This window comes from Danio rerio, chromosome 7 (genome assembly GCF_049306965.1).
Source record: "Danio rerio strain Tuebingen ecotype United States chromosome 7, GRCz12tu, whole genome shotgun sequence".
Lineage (NCBI taxonomy): Eukaryota > Metazoa > Chordata > Actinopteri > Cypriniformes > Danionidae > Danio > Danio rerio.
Window position 1 is genome coordinate 17647534 of NC_133182.1, and position 17951 is coordinate 17665484.

At 34.7% G+C, this 17951-nt stretch overlaps 1 protein-coding gene across 5 annotated transcripts in view; it reads right to left on the reverse strand.

Annotated features, from left to right (window-relative positions):
* map4k2 (mitogen-activated protein kinase kinase kinase kinase 2) overlaps nt 1-17473 on the reverse strand; it is a 40459-nt gene extending 22986 nt beyond the window's left edge. For 2 of the 5 annotated variants that reach the window (XR_012382519.1, XM_073907121.1), the window contains exons 1-8: nt 17163-17473; nt 8890-8947; nt 6800-6890; nt 3335-3399; nt 1841-1896; nt 1696-1743; nt 703-745; nt 507-579 (exon numbers count right to left, since the gene is read on the reverse strand). Coding sequence is in view for 4 of the 5 variants with exons in the window: in XM_073907121.1 (XP_073763222.1) it covers nt 507-579; nt 703-745; nt 1696-1743; nt 1841-1896; nt 3335-3399; nt 6800-6890; nt 8890-8947; nt 17163-17255 (527 nt within the window). In the remaining variant the exon portion in view is untranslated. 5 annotated transcript variants of the gene reach the window in all.
* Nucleotides 17474-17951: the final 478 nt, after the last annotated feature.

Here is a 17951-nt window from a genome sequence, read left to right on the forward strand (position 1 = left end):
CCCCCGTTCTAAAGAAAGTCTTATATCATTTAGTTTGACTGGAATAAAATCAGTGAATTTATTAGTTAGTTATTAGAAATTAGTTATTTAAAACTATTATGTTTAAATATGTGTTGAAAAAAATAATATCTCCAGTAAAAAGCACTTGGGAAGTATTTCAAAAAGAACTAAAATTTCACATTTATTTAAGAAAACTATAAAAACCATAAAAACCTGTTCATGACATATTGATTATATAATTTTAAGCATGACGTTTACAGTAAAAATTAAAACTTAAATCTGCTAAAAAAATTATTTTATTTCGTAAATGCCTATACAAACCATAGGTTTTGCTAGTTTTTATAATCTACTTAAACAGGCTATACAAAAATGCCGCAGTGATCTATTTTTTTTACACTTCAGTTGCATTCATAGATGACAGCGTGCTAATTGCTTTAGAAAAAAAAAAAAGTCCAGACAGTGCAACTCTGCAAGGCTCGAGGGCAAATCTCTGCACAGATGCTCACCAGTAGGGTGTTCCTATGAAGGACTTCCTTTTGGCAACAGAGGCACTGATCTCTGCAGCAACCCCGAAATCAGCTACAGAGAGGAGAGAGAGAGAAAGAGAGAGAGAGAGAGAGACAGAGAAAGAGAGATTAATCTAAAATGAGCAACCTCAGTTGTCTGTGTCTGTTTAGGATTCAATAACACAAGATCACTTACCCAGTTTGACATCTCCTCGATCAGTAAGAAGAATATTAGCTCCCTACACAAGGATAATATATACATATATTTGTATTAATATATATTTTTTAAATCACCATATCCATTACACTGTTAACATAAACCACTGTTCAAAAGTCGGAGGTCAGTAAGACTTTTTTGTGAGTTTTGGTTTGTTTGTTTTTAATTATTACTTTTATTCAGCAATGATGCATTAAATTAGTCAAAAGAAGCATTTAAGCTGTTTAATTTAAGTTGTTTTAAAGTTTTATAATCAAAGAACCAAAGAAAAAATGCATCATGGTTCTCATCAAAATATTAAGCAATGCAACTGTTAATAACCGGTAATAACAATGATAAGATTTCTTTCCTTTTTCTGCATATAATTATTTCTGAAGTATCATGTGCTGATGAATATGTTTTCCATCAGATTAATGTGTTACAATTATTAGAAAAATGACATTTTAACATATATTCACATTGAGCACTATATAAACTCTTTAAACTTTCATAATAGTTAACAATATTACTGCTTTGTTGTATTTTTATTAGTGCTGGGCAAAGATTAATCATGATTAATCACATCCAAAATTATGTTTTTCGCATCCAAAAACGCATCCAGAAACATGTATATGCTGTCATCATAGCAAAGATAAAATAAAACAGTTATTAGAAATTATAAATAATTATAAATAGTTATTAAAACTATTATGTTTAGAAATGTGTTGGAAAAATCTTCTCTCCGTTAAACAGAAATTGAGGAAACAATAAACAAGGGGGCTAATAATTCTGACTTCAACTGTATATACATAATAAATATACACAGGATGTCAAAACAAACTTATATTTTGGATGTGATTAATCATGATTAATTTTTGCCCAGCACTAATTTTAATTATATCAATTTCGCCTTGGTGTGCATAAGAGACTTCTTTAAAAACATTAAAATCAAAAACATTTCCAACCGCAAAACTTTTGAACAACCTCATTCACCTTTATATCTCTGTGTATTTTGCCTGTCTCATGGAGATGATTCAAACCCTGGACAAAACAAGAGCAGTCTGGTTAAATGAAAGTCCATGTCATTGAGGAAGATTTATGCATCTAAAGATCTTTTTCAATAATTAATCAGCCTCACCTGGAGCGTTTCCCTGCAGATGTAAGCAATCTGCTTTTCCTTTAAAGGTCCAGTTACTGCAGAGGGCATATTATATTAAACATTAGCCATTACACTCAGCTTGCGGGAACAGTTTACCTCAAAAACAAAGGTGGAAGAGATTGAAACATGTTTTGTTTAACAGAATATCTTCCTATATATATTCCTATGGATTTTTTTTTTTTTACTTTTTTTGTATAATTTTTTTTTAAAGTGAGTGTTTTTTTTCTTTTTAATTGGTTTAAAATGCTTAATTATTGTTTCATTTATAAGGCCATATGGTGCTTTCTATTAAAATATTTTCTTTTAGTGTGTAATATATCTGTTTGTCCATGTATTGAGTGGTTTCAAGATGTGTTCTGCCATATTGGAGGCACAGAATGTAAACAATGCCACTAAACTGAACAAAACTTGCATATTTCGCCGATTATTGTTGCTGAAAATGTTGCTATTATGTTTTGGGGTGTACCAATCAGTTGGAAAAGGAAAAAAACATTTTTAGTAGGCTTTAGCCTGCCAAACAATTTAATAAACGGAATAGTGAAAAAACTGTCTGAGGAACAAAAGGGGTTTGTGGTTGGCCAAACTGAGCCAGGATATGCAGTGAAAGAATCATATTCATATTTGTTCTTGTCATATCCAGTCAAGTAAAATATGAATCTAATATTTTTATGAATATTGCTCATATAATGCTTTTACCACCCATTAAATTCAGTTTGTCCAACTATAGCCACCTTTCCTTTTTGCTAAGTCCTCTACAGTGATGCCACTGAGGGATTGTTAAGTCGATTCTAAGGGCCCACACCGTTTCTGGGGCCCCCAGAGTAACATTTAGCCCCCCACCCCCCAAAGTGGTCTTCACTTTCGTCTGTGACATCATCAGAAAATTGTCATTGGGCCTGTACTGACCAGCGGCACCCCTGGTCCTCTATAGGATGAAGCAGCTTCAACATGTTTTCCATGGTTTAAAGACAGGATAAATAGGCATAAACAGCATATTCAGTATGTTAACTGTCCAATCCATGTTGTTGTTGTACATCTCAGTATTTGCAATATGGCTGCTGCTCATATGGATAACTGACCAAATATTGACATACACTGTGAGTGAAAACATTCTATAGGTCTTTTTTTCCTCGCCACTGTCGCCACTGACTTGCTCGGATCGGGACTTGTGAAGCTGTGCATCGATGGATTTGCTCTTCAGAGTTTGAACTTTTAGCAGTGAAACTTAAACCACAATGAACTGAGCTAAACTGAACTTCAACTCTGAAATCTGGACTTTACTAGAACTATGTTAAGCTGCTTTGACACAATCAACATTGTAAAAGCGCTATAGAAATAAAAATGAATTGAATTGAATCTTATAGTCTCCCACAAAAAGGGTTTTTCTCTCTAACAGAGATAGTCAGTCTCTGTAATACACAAAAAAGAACTTTAAACAGCGTCTTGTGAGCTGTTTACATTGTAATGTTATACCTTGGTAGATATCCTGCAATGATCCTCCTCCACAGTACTCCATGCAGATCCACAATTTAGTGTTCCTGAAAAGCCAAAACAGTTCAGTACACGCAAAACATTTTAATAAATACAAAGAAAAGGTCTTATTCAAAGAGAAAGTCTTATTTCTTAGTTTGTCTGTAATAAAATATGTAAACAGTTGAGGGCAAAATTATTAGTCATTCTGTACAATACTTATTTTTTTTAAAAAGATTTCTCAAGTGATATTTAACTGATTAAAGATGCAGTAGGTGATCTGCCAAAATGCTTTCTGTTAGCTTAATATCTTTGAAATACAGTCCCACCCCTGCCGAACAAAGCTTCGCCTCCTGAAATCACGAACGCGCACCTTAAAGACAATCCACTAGATCAGGGGTTTTCAAAGTGTGAGGCGCGCCTCCCCTGGGGGGCGCCAGAGCATGTCAGGGAAGGCGCGGGAAAAATATTATATGATAAAAATATAATTATTAAGTTTAATTATTATATGTATTTTTTGTTATATTTAAACGTTTTAATTAAACAAAGCTAAAAAAAAATAATACGTCAAAAATAAGAAAACCTTTTTTACCCAGAAGGCCATAGCTGTGAATTCGCTTCTGTTTGGCAAGCCCGCCAATACAGGTATATGCCTGCTAACACAATGGATCGATTTCTGAGACCCCCCGATTCAAAGCCTTCAAGTTCAGGGCTTAAACCCAAAATACGATGTTATGATGATCAGTTTTTGAGTTTAGGATTTACGTGGACAGGACCAGCTGATGAACCACGACCTTTATGTGTGGTTTGTCAAGATATTTTGGCTAATGACAGCATGAGACCCGCTAAACTTCGGCGACACCTTGAAACCAAGCATGATGAGGTAGCAGGAAAACCTCCAGAATTTTGTGTGTGTGTGTGTGTGTGTGTGCGTGTGCGCGCGTGTGTACATGCGTGTTTGGGGGGAGGGGGGCGCCAATGGATAAGTTGTGTCAAAAGGGAGGACCACTGTCTTAGACTTTGAAAAACCCTGCACTAGATCATGTCATTCGCCAGTTAAAAAACTTTTTTAGTACTTTATAATACTAAAATTCTGAACAAAAAAATAGTTTTCTGTTGTGTAGCAAGCAAAACTTGCCATAATGTGCTAAATTTCATGCATGTAAGGATCACTGGTCTCACTCTCTCACATGCTTTGTCCTAAAGCCACTACTGTATGCTTAGTGGTTGGCTGGCAGGCTGCAGGACTTACACTATTACTAAGTCATACTTACATGCTATTTCAGAACAAATATTCAGAGTAGCATGGTAAACAATATCGGGAGCGCATAACAGGCTATCATTGTTCAAAAATGAACCAATGTGAATATAAAACCAAATTCACCTCAGTAAAGCAGGCTAGGCATATTTACTTATGTTTTGCTGTTAAACTAAATAAAAATCTACAATATTGATGCAGTAAAAGGTCCCTTATGAAACTGAAAATAGTCGCATCAATCTTTCTCCAGAGGATTTCTGTGCATATTGTAACGTGGAAATGGATCCTGACAACAGGGGTGTGGATCCAAATGCAAAGTCTTTATTCAGACAGAGAGTAGTCAGCCAAGCAACAATCAACTTAGGAGCAAAAAGGGCAATCCAGAGTCAGTCAATTAAACAGGCAAAAGTTCAACAGGCAGGCAGCAGGCAACGTACAAAAGCAAACAAGGCGAAGGTCAAAGCACACGGCAAAACAAAACAAGGAAAACGCGTCATAATGTTCCACAAACAGATCAACAAGACTCAGCAATAACTGTGTTAATGTGCTGTATATATAGTCCATGAATCAGCCCATGAGTAGTTTCAGCTGTGAGCGTCTAATCAATGGTGACTTGGAGCAGGTGAGTGTGTGTGTGTTGCATGACTGGATCTGTAGTCCATAAACCGGCAGATTTGTAGTTTGTGTAAACGTCAATGTTTTCCACCGAACTCTGGTGGTCAGATCGCTGATGATCGTGACACATGCAACCCATTCGTAATTCAACAAAATCTACATCAGCTTTGCGTGACTAAAATACTTTTAATACAGAACATTACCTCTCTAAAAAGAAATACTTCAGCCATGGTGTCATCCTTCCTCCAGCGTGCAAAATTAACTCCAATATGGATTCAGGATTTTAAAAAGTTTTGATTAAGCATTTGTTTTTACCACCGCCACTCTCTCTCTCTCTCTTGTGTGCATGTGAAAGTGGTGCGTATGCATGCGCAAACGTCGGATTTGTCTGCGTGATTGGGGTGCGCAGACGTACAAATCTACATTTGTTGACAGACAGTTTGGGCTACTTATCAGAATAATGGAAATTGTCAGCCCGGGAAATTTTAATTGGACCAACATTGGTCACACTTTACTATAAGGTTCATTAGTTAATGTTAATTAATGCATTTACAAATATGAACAAACAATGAACAATACATTTACTGCTGTATTTGTTCATGTTAGTTAACGTTAGTTAATGAAAATACAGTAGTTCATTGTTAGTTCATGTTAACTCATTGTGCATTAACTAACGTTAACAAGCATGGACTTTAATAATGCATTAGTAAATGTTCAATCATGATTATTGAATGCTGTACATGTGTTGTTCATGATTAGTTCATGTTAGTAAATGCATTAACTAATGAACCTTATTGTAAAGTGTTACCCGAACATTTTTTAGCTTTACGGCTTACCCAGAATATAAAAAAACACATCAATACATTTAGATCATTTACTTGAATCATTACTATTGGTATAAGAAGAGACTTTTAACCAGCACAACAAAAATGTTTCTGAAGACAATCACCTACTGCAAATTTAAGGAAATTTACTATAATATGTTTTCTTCTAAAGAAAGTCTTATTTGTTTTATTTCAGCTACAATAAAAGCAGTTTTTAATAAAAAAAGATTTTAAAAGATTTATTTTATTTTATTTAATTACCCTAATTTGCCTAATTAACCTAATCAACCTAGTTAAGCCTTTAGATTGAAATTTAAGCTGAATACTAGTATCTTGAAAAATATTTAGTAAAATAAGATGTAATTCAAACTGTTTTAAAATGTATTTTAAAAAAGTCTTCTCACAGTTAAACAGCATTGGGGAAGTATCTAAATTAAGAAAAAACTTAACAAGACAGTTAATAATTCCGTCTTCACACCCCCTAACTCACAAACATGAAAAGAATCTCATAAACATTTTGAAAGCATGTGAGTGGGAATACATGGCGCTGAAATATTATTTTGGAATGCACAAAGTCATCTAGAGCGTGTGCTGACACATGTCGGCAAGCATTTACAAAACCTATTAAACATGCCAAGGTGATCTGTAGTTCGTGTCTGTTTGTGTAACTCTGCCTGTAGGGGTGTAAAACAGGCTGTGGAATGCACCTTTCTATGCCTTGACAACTTCTGCAGAAATAGCATTGTGGAGGAAGCACAAACATTACTGTACCTGTGGTAAGTTCCATAATAGGCCACAATGTTCTTATGCTTACACTCCTTCATCATCGTTATCTCTTGCTGGATGGAGGTGATGTCATCTCCTGAATAAGAATGATAGAAGGGCACACTGTAAAAATGCAGGGTTCAACACAATTCATTCAGGTTGTCCTAACACAAATTGATTAAGTAACAAGTTTAAGTGGATTGAACATAAAACAATTAAGTTGTCCCAGTAACACTTTATTTTGATGGGCCATTTGGTTATAAGTAGACTGTCTGCTTAATATCTGTTGATACTGCTCCTTCAACAGACATTTAACTGACTATAAGAGACTTTGCAAGTACATGTTAACTAACAATAACCCTAATACCCACAGTCTACTCATAATCTATTGAGAATTAGTTGACATGTAGATGCAATGTAACTTAAATCAACAAACAGACAATCAAAATAAATTGTAATCAAGAATTGTGTTGTTTAAGCTTGAGTTGCATAAGTAGTTTGAACAAGCAACAAAATATATTGTTAAAATATATATATATATATATATATATATATATATATATATATATATATATATATATATATATATATATATATATATATATATATATATATATATATATATTTATTTTATTTTATTTTATTTTATTTTATTTTATTTTATTTACTGAACAAGTAATTGCCAAATTTTCTTAATAGTTTATACCAAAATATTAAGAGTTTTAGTTCTGAATTCAGTAAATAATGACAAAAAAAAATATGAGACACTGAAAAACTGAAAAAGTTTATGTTGCAAGGGTGTATGTTTTGGTAAAATACAAAACTATACTGTACTGTATGGGTCAAAATTATTATAATTTTTTTTTCTTTTATACTAAAAATCATTGTGATGGTAAGTAAAGACTATGTGCTGTGAGGATATTTTGTAAATTTCCTATGTAAATGTATCAAAACTTAATTTTTGATTAGTAATATACATTGCTAAAAATTTACTTTGGACAAATTTAAAGGCGATTTTCTCAATATTGTTATCAGTTTTTGAAACCTCAGATTACAGATATTCAAATTGTTGCATCTCTGCCGAATATTAAATCACTATGAAGTTTATCAATAACCATTTGTAACCTTTAATATTTCATTTAATTTTTTAATGCATGTTGTTGGATTCCTTACAATCAATCTAAATCTGTTAAAATAGTACTACCGAATACTATTATATTTAATCAGAAAATCAATGATATGAATTTGGTATACATAAATCTAGCTGTAGAAAAAGCCAGATCCAATTAGTACAATTCTATGAGATTGGTTTAATTTTCATTCAGGGGCAAAATTGACGTAACTCCATACTCCACACAATAAATGAATTAGTCACGGTCACCAGCGATACCAGATCGCTGGTATACACACAGATCGCTACCAGACTACAAATCCGTCACTCTAACGAATCAGTCTTTGAGCAGCTTCAGCTGTGTGAATGTGATCAATCGGGATCAGGAACCGGTGTGTATGCATATGGTGCATGACTGGAACTTGTAGTTCTTGAAACGGCAGATTAGTAGTCTGTTAGCGATCTGTGTGTATACCAGCGATCTGCGTAGGCTGGATCACTGGTGACCATGACAGAATTAATAAGATATTATTACATAAATCTTGTTCTTATTTGTTTAGTTTATGTTTAACTAACAAATATCAAATCGCACAAAGTTTATTTGTTCAATTATGTTAAAATTCTGTAATCCAAATGGATGGAAAATTTAATATACAATCAGACTACAGAAATCTTATTTGTTAGGCCTAAATTTATGTTTTGAGTGTAACAGACCATACATTAATGTAAAGCTTATTTATTCAGTAGTCAGATAACACTTACAACTTAATTTCTAAAAACATAAAGTCTTCTATCTAGTTTTGTGATCCAGGTTTTTGTGGTCACATCTAGTTTTTGTGGTTGCATATATAACCTATAAATATAATAAGTACTAGTAGTTAATGTGCAATGCTGCAGACTTAGTTTTAGTAATTTTACTAGTATGGTTCATGATGGATTATGCATAACTACTGCACTGGTCAACACATTAAAACAACTCACACACCTGGATCCAGCTTAACAATTTTGATAGCAGCCATTTCTGAGCTCCTAATGTTTCTAGCCTGAAAGAAAAGACAATACATGATAAACATGAAAATCAGACTGTATTTTCTCTTTTACAGCTATATTGCTGTAAAATTAGTTAGGAAAATGATCATTTTATTATGATGTTTTAATCCTACAATGACGGTTGGGTTTAGGGATAGGGTTTCAGGGCATGACTTTTTTAAAATCAGATGTTTTCATATAAACAAAATTGTAAATAAGACTTCATATGAATAAGCAGTTTTCTGACAATAAATATAATAGTTATGTTTCCTTGTGAGATCGGGCTGGTTGAGCCATGTTTTAACTGCGATAAAACACTGCATATTCGTGCACATTTTGTAATATCAATTTTTATACCCAACCTTTTAATTGTGTTACTAAGATTTTTGAAAATGTATAAAAGGGAACATATTATGCCCCTTTTTACAATATGTAAAATAAGTCTCTAATGTCCCAGGAGTGTGCATGTAAAGTTCATTCATTCATTTTCTTTTTGGCTTAGTCCCTTTATTAATCTGTGGTCGCCACAGCGGAATGAACCGCCAACTTATCCAGCATATGTTTTAGGCAGCGGATGCCCTTCCAACAGCAACCCATCATTGGGAAACACACATAAGCACACATTCACACACATACATTACGGCCAACTTAGCCTATCCAACTCACTTATATTGCATGTCTTTGGACTTGGAAACCGGAGCCACTGGAGAAAACCCAAGCCAACAAGGGGAGAACATGCAAACTCCACACCAAAATGCCAAAGGACCCAGCTGAGGCTTAAACCAGCAACCTTCTTGCTGAGGCGATTTTGCAATCCACTGTGACGCCGCATGCAAAGTTAAAAATCAACACAACTCTCTGTTGAGACCCTTTTATGCTTTGATCCAAATTGTGCCTCTTTGGTGACTGTCGCTTTAAATTTTAGTGAGTTTGTGCTCCCAGCTCTAACTTCAACAAAGGGTGGAGCTATAAATGCCTATGTGTAAGCATAGCAACAGAGTCAAAACTCTAATGGCAGACAGCTGCTTCTCACTCAGAGCTGTCTATTCTAATGAGGGAGAGATCCTCACTAATGGGCGGGGCTTTCCCCTCTGATGACATGTATAAAAGGGAGAATGTCAATCAAAGTGTTTCTATGGACAGTTTTTATCAAGTGTGATTATAAAAAATAGAAGTATTTAACTTTTACAATTTGAGGCTGGTTATATTCACACACTGTTGCCTCACAACTGTGTTTAAACCCCTTATAAATTAGATTTTTGCATAATATGTTCCCCTTAAAGTCTTTTATACAGGCCCAGATTGGCTAATCGGGGGGACCGGGAGAATTCCCTTTGGGTCGATGCATTATTTGGCACAGAGGGCTGGTGTCCTCTGCGGCTTGCACTCTCAGCAGTCGCACTTTTTTCATTTATTTATTCATTTGACCATAGCCTCACTCTTTTTATTCATTATTTTGCCGCAGCTCCGCTCTTTTTATTTATTTTCTCGCAGCACCATGAGCAAAATGCAGCCCACAGGTTAATGATGATGTAACTATCATTCAACCCCAAACAGCGGCAACTTAGTGAATATAAAAATTTGAATAAATAATATTAATGAATAGTACACCAGCTCAATGAAAATCAGATGATTCACTACATTAATAAATCTGACATAACTTGATCAGAAATCTAAAAAGGGGAGAAAAAGATTAAGCCATCAATAGAAAGTAAAAGAGTTTTGCAGAGAACAGTGCAATACTTATTTTTCATTCTGATCCAGTGGTCAGCACGTTGCGTTACGCCGAACCGAGTTCGAACCTCACCTTAGTAGTTATTATTATTATTTCTTTTTTCATTTTTATTGTTAGACATACAATACTGTTAGGGCTGTTGGACATTTGAAGTTCTAAAGCAGTTGTTTTCTTGAAAAAGACTCAATAGTGTCATTAGAAACTGATTTGCAAATGACCTTATATTAATATAGTCAGTCGTGAACTGAGGTGGGCCAGTCTAATACTTGAAACTTCAGGGCTGAGAAGGAGTCCCACTCCGGCCCTGCTTTTATGCTTATATTAAAGCTTCATTTGATAAAAAATCCAGTAAAAAAACTGTAACAAAATTAATAATACATTTATAAAACAGCATTAATAACAAAAAATATTACAATTTTAAATAAGTGTTTTCTATTCTAATTTAGAAATGTCATATATTCATTTGTTCATTTTCCTTTAGCTTAGTCTCTAACTCTTTCAGAGTTTGCCACAGAGGAATGAACCACCAGCTATTGCGGCATATGTTTTATGCGCAGCAGATGCCCTTCCAGCCGCAACCCAGTACTGTGAAATACTCATATACACTCATTCACACACATGCTCATAAACTACGGCTGATTTAGTTTATCAAATTCACCTATAGCACATGTGTTTGGGCTGTGGGGGGAACCAGAGGACCCGGAGGAAACCCATGGGGAATATGGGGAGAACATGCAAACTCCACACAGAAATGCCAACTGACCTAGCCGGTTATCGAACCAGCGACCTTCTTGCTGTGAGGCGACAGCGCTAACCACTAAGCCACCAGGCCACCAAATGTAATATATTTCTGTTATGAACTAAACAATTCTTGTATAAATAAGTAAAAATTTAATAATCATTCTATAATGCTGATTTGCTTCTTGCTTTCCCAAAACCTGTTTAACATTAAATGTATACATGATACATTTTTTCAGGATTGCATGATGCATATTTTTAATAAATGCAGTATATATTTATATATACTGCATTATATACTTACATTGTTAATGTAAGCAACATATATATATATATATATATATATATATATATATATATATATATATATATATATATATATATATATATATATATATATATATATATATATTGCTTACATTAACAATAACTGTCATTTATTTTGCAGCTGGAAGGGCATCTGAAGTGAAACATGTGCTGGATAAATTGGCGGTTCATTCCGCTGTGGTGACCCTGGATAAATAAAGTGACTAAGCCAAAAAGAAAATGAATGAATGAATTATAAAGTGCTTTAATGAGCAGATGTAACAAAGATGTGACTTTAAGGCCATGTTTACTTTAGTGAAATGCTCGAGATGCTGTAGAAAAGCCAGGAACAGATCCAGCTCTCCTGGCAGGCGCCTTAATGACAAATATCCCAGTGTCAGTAGCAGCCTGCTGCGTCCTTCATTGTAACCTTGTCCTATAACTGCAGCCAGAAGCTGATGTTCAGATTCATCTTTCTAGATTAACTGCACTATGAGTTCATCAGTCGTATGGAAGGAATCTATCAAAATAGATGCCATAAAATGTTACTTGCCAATGATTCATCAAATTCATAAAGTGGTGGAATGAAGAAGGCCGACATTAAATGTGTGGCTATATCTGTGTGATGAATATCTGAGTGAAATCTAAAACAAAAAATACATAAATAGAAATGTAGGGAAGGACTCAATTTTTGTCTATTGAGAATACACTCAGTTGTTGTTTGTTATTGGTCGATCATGCGAGTGACGGATTGTCTTGCTCACAATAAACACCTCATTATAAAAGAGAACAGATGACATTGAAGAGAAAGGAAAAGTTATTTTGTTTAAAGGTTATGAGGGCATGTGATTTAAAAAACTTTGCAATAACAGTCTATTGACGGTCATCTTGCTATTAGCAAATAAATGCTTATTTTTAAAGGTATTATTATTGGGTCAATAACAAACTAATTCTGATATTCATTCATTCATTCATTTTCGGCTTAGTCCCTTTATTAAACAGGGGTCACCACAGCGGAATGAACCGCCAACTTATCCAGCATATGTTTTATGCAGCGGATGCCCTTCCAGCTACAACCCATGACCGGGAAACACCCATACACTCTCATTTACACACATTCACTACGGACAATTTAGCTTACCCAATTCACCTACAGCACGTCTTTGGACTTGTGGGGGAAGCCTGAGCACCTGAAGGAACCCACGCCAACACGGGGAGAACATGCAAACTCCACACATAAAGGCAAAATGACCTAGCTGTGAGGCTAACTTCTTGCTGTGAGGCGACAGTGCTACCCACTGCACGACTGCGCTGCCTCATTCCAAGATATTTTAGACAATAAATTATTGATTAAAACAGATCTGACATCTTCTCTATTAATATAGCTGATTAACCACAATTATTATTTATACTATTTTGTCACGGGTGGGTCTTGAACCCGGGTCTCTGGAGTGGAGACAGGTGAGTGAACCACACAGCCACAGGAGCTGTCGTCTTGGACCCAAACGAAAAACTCCAAGTAGGGATCCCGAAAACAAGGATTTATTTAAAAGTCAACTTAGAGTCTTCTCAAAAATGAGGCAGCAAAACAGACAATTTAGGTTGTACTCAAAATGAGATATACAAAATGGTTTAACAGTATGATAAATATACAAAGAAAACTCCATGAAGGGGGAAAATTAGACAATAAGGCAGCAAGCAACAGGGAAATCAAAAGAGTCTTACTAGACGTAGATCAGTAGATCAAGCGAACTCAATCAGGGCTGATTCAAAAACTGAGTGAGGACCAGAGGAAAAAGTGACAACTTAAAAACAGGCTAGAACATAATTAGTAACTAAATAAACAAGAACACACAAGGCGGGAAAAACGGGGACCTCTAGGGGAATGGAAACAAAGTGCAGGATGGTGACACTGTAGCTGTTTCTCAATTTCAAGAATGCAGACAACGGATTTGCTTTCTTGTGAAGAGCGGTCTTACCACGTCTCCTCAGAAGAACGAACTTGGGAGACCACAAGAACAGAGAACGCGTCCTGTGAGAAATGAGATGCTTCGTTCTTCCTGTAGGTCACGTGACCTTCACACGTTTTTAATTAACGATTTATTGGTTTAACCCTTTTCAAAATATTTACTATGCATAAAGACTTCACAAATATATGTTGCACAATATAAATAAAGCAGCTTTTAATACGAATTTCAGCAAATAAACAACCTTAATGTGTTTATGCTTTAATTAGGATTTTCATGGTGATGTTTATAGTCACCGTTTCATTTAGGGAAACTCCTGAGGTAAATAAGTTTTATCTCTCAACTTTAATAATAAATGTATATAAAATGCTGCACTTCCCACCTCCAGTCTCAATGACTTCCGGGTCTTCTAAAGCGAGTTCGGTGCTCAAGTCTGCATCCATGCGTCCTCAATATCAAGAATACATCCGGGAAGTTTCATGCATCCTCAGTACTTGCGGTCTTGAGTATTGGAATTGAACTTGGCAGTTGATGATGACGTTACACGAGGACGCAAGATTGCTGAAGAACGCATATTAAGAAATAGCCTATTTATTACATTTCCTATTAATTGTACTTTAATTAACTGGCCCATATCCATCAGCTGACAACCACTGATAATGCCCATTCAATCCAGTGATAACATTTGAAGCAGGTGGTATATTAAAGCACAAAAACCTTGTAATAAACTGCCTTTATTACAGCCTTATTTCTCTATTCACTACTTCTCATACATTATATTACATCAAACTACTAAAATGTCAACAAAAGCCACTTTGTTAAACTGTAAAGTTAAACTTCCAACATCAAAATTGGACAGAGCAGAGATGAACGATGTAAATCACAACTGTAAATAAACAAAAACAATCACAAAACACAGAAACTGTTAACTAACATATGTTTTACAGTATATTTATATAATCAGCTATTGACGGCCCAAATACAAAAGACTACAAGAAAGTAGGCCTCCATTTTGGCTTTGAGTTAGCTTACTCATAAACATAACAAATCCAGCATTTCTGGACAAAACCTGGAACTTTACTGAGCTGCCTTCCTGTTGTTTTTCCTGGCATGCCAGAGGGCTTCCTGTCATGACTAAAGCAACAGTGCAACATTCGAATTAATGGTTTGACTGCGCAACCTGAAATAACGCTCCCACAACCCAAAAAACAATGACTCGGGCTGAATATCTGTCCACACTCCGACCAGAAAATCTCCACCAGAGCTTGTTTTTCAGTCTGCTGGCATGGTCAGAGCTGACAAAGTCCATCAAACACAAAACAGCCTGTTTTGCTGGAACACAGCTGGGAATCCTCACCCTGAAATATTTTTAGATCTTGAGAACTTTCTACCCCAAGTTGAGAGAGCTGGAGGACACTAGAAAGGATTCTTTGTGCATTGTGAGATGGGCATTGTGGGGTGGTTGGCTCGCCCAATGCATTATGATAGAGTGGACTGTGTGCTACTGTGCGACACAATCGTCACATTGCTTTAGCAAAACACATATAAAAGAGATATACACGAATAGCAACAACATTTTTGCACTTTAAACTTCTCGAGAAATAAAACTACCACACCTGCCAGTGTCTTATGAGGTTTTAAGGTCTACATTTGTAACATTCCATTAATGCTGTGGTTGAGTAATTTTTTTTTCCTGAGCCAACCCAATGCTATTCCACTTTACTTTTGAGAGCTACTTGATGTTGCATCTGTTTTTTTTCACGGTTTTCTGTATTTACAGGGCTATTGTAAGGGATAGGAGAGTATTAGATATTTTGTTGAAAGGTGACACTTTTCACTTTTCAGCTTGTGTTCAATTTGTTGGATGGAGTGTGTGGTTTTGCGCACATGCTGTGAATACTATCACTTTACAAAACAAAACCATCCAGTCTGTCAAGAAAGATCATGTGCCTAATGTATTCTAATACTTAGCATAGAGTCAAAGGGGAGACGTCAGCATCACATTTCCAAATAGCCAACTTAGCCTATCACAAAAAAGCATATTAAATGCAAGTAAATTGTCTAATATTTCAGATAATTGTCTAATATTTCAGAAATAAAAAGTTAAACTATGGGTGGATTAATGTTCTGTCGCCGTACAGCATGCTTTCTAATATGTACTTATTAAAATGCATAAAGGAATAAGTGGTCATACTAAATATTATTAATTTTTAAGGTTATTAAACACATTTTGCTGGGTAAAAATTGGTATAGTGGCAATTGTAAAGAATTTTTAAAAATGTGAATCAAGTATTTAACGGTCGTTGACTGTGTTAATATGTGCTCTGTGTTTGTTATGACTTGCTTTAATATATTTTCACTTTCATTGGAATGTACAGTTGAAGTCAGAAAAAATTGCTCCCCTGTTTATTTTTCCCCCAATTTCTGTTTAACAGAGCGCAGATTTTTTCAACACATTTCTGAACATAAGAGTTTTAATAACTCATTTCTAATAATTGATTTATTTTATCTTTGCCATGATGACAGTACATAATATTTGACAAGAGATTTTTCAAGACACTTCTATACAGCTTAAAGTGACATTTAAAGGCTTAACTAGGTTAATTAGGCAAGTTATTGTATAACCATGGTTTGTGCTGAAGACTATCGAAAAAAATATAGAGCTTAAAGGGGCTAATAAGTTTGACCTTAAAATGCTTTTTTTTTTATTAAAACTGCTTTTATTCTAGCCGAAATAAACCAAATAAGACTTCCTCCAGAAGAAAAAATATTATCAGACATACTGTGTAAATTTGCTTGCTCTGTTAAACATCATTTAGGAAATATTTTAAAAAAGAGAACAAAAATCAAAGGGGGGCTAATAAATTTAAACTGTATATGTGTTAAACTGTAATTGTCTTAATGTTTTTTATTGCCCTTTATATATATATATATATATATATATATATATATATATATATATATATATATATATATATATATATATATATATATTTATATATATATTCCATGTGTATATATATTTTTATGGCCCTGTCGGGATGGGGTTGTTTTTCTTTGGTTGGTAATTGGTTACTAATACAGTATGCATCACATTTTTCTGAAACAATAAAAGATCAGCAATTAATGTTTAAATTAAAATCTGTTTTGAGGTATTTTTAAAATATAATTTAAATATAATAGGTCTAGATGTATAATTTATTGTAAGTGAAAGACATTTTGGTGAGTAAGGTTTCTAATAGTGAGAAAGAAAGAAAGAAAGAAAGAAAGAAAGAAAGAAAGAAAGAAAGAAAGAAAGAAAGAAAGAAAGAAAGAAAGAAAGAAAGAAAGAAAGAAAGAAAGAAAGATCAACAGTGCTGAGGTGGTATGGTACAGTGATAGTATCACACGGCTCTTTGGCATTTAACATGCCGAATAATAATAACCATATACGGTAATTTCAAGACAACAATGCAACCCTATAGCCCTTTATTTTATCCTCACCTTGAAGACATCTCCATAAGTGCCGCTCCCGATACGTTGAATAATCTCATAGTCATCCAAGGGATCCAAAAATGAAACTCCAATAGTATTCATGCCCGCAGATCTTGGTGTTTCACTTACTCATGACAGCTGTCACACAGTCTGATGTAGCTCATCCTGGTGCGCTGTCCTTAAAAGTGGTGAATATAGGAGTAAATGACGAAAAGGTGTTGATTTAGCTGTGATTTTAAAAACGTATTTTATATCCAGTCTATCAGGGTAACCAGCGTCTGATAATCTCGCCGCCTGTCCTTACTCGCGCGCCCGTGTGTGGACTCAAACATAGCATTGTCCTATTCGAGAATGATTCTTTCTCTAGAGTCGGATCTTTTTAGTGAATTGGTTTGCGCTGGCTTGAATAATTCATGAACTAAATGAACTGATTAGCGGTTTTTACTGTCTATGTTCTCGAGTCAACGCTTTATTGAAGTGGTTTATTTAGGTTTTAATAAACAGCACTTCATTTAAACGTGCAAATAAATACATGAACGTATTTAGATAGGTTACGTAAAATGCACTTGTGAGTGTGAATGGAATTACAACAAACACTTCTTCTTTTACAAAACGTAAACAAAGCTAAAAATTAAACCCAATCAAAAGTAAAGAAGTCAAGAATTGTATTAAAAATGCAAAAGAAACACTGGCTTTTACATACAATTTTAAAAGAACCGTTCAAATGAACCGAGTCACTGAACACGAGCGGGCTCTACTCATCACCACACGATGCTCTTCGCTGTTTTGCGCATGTGC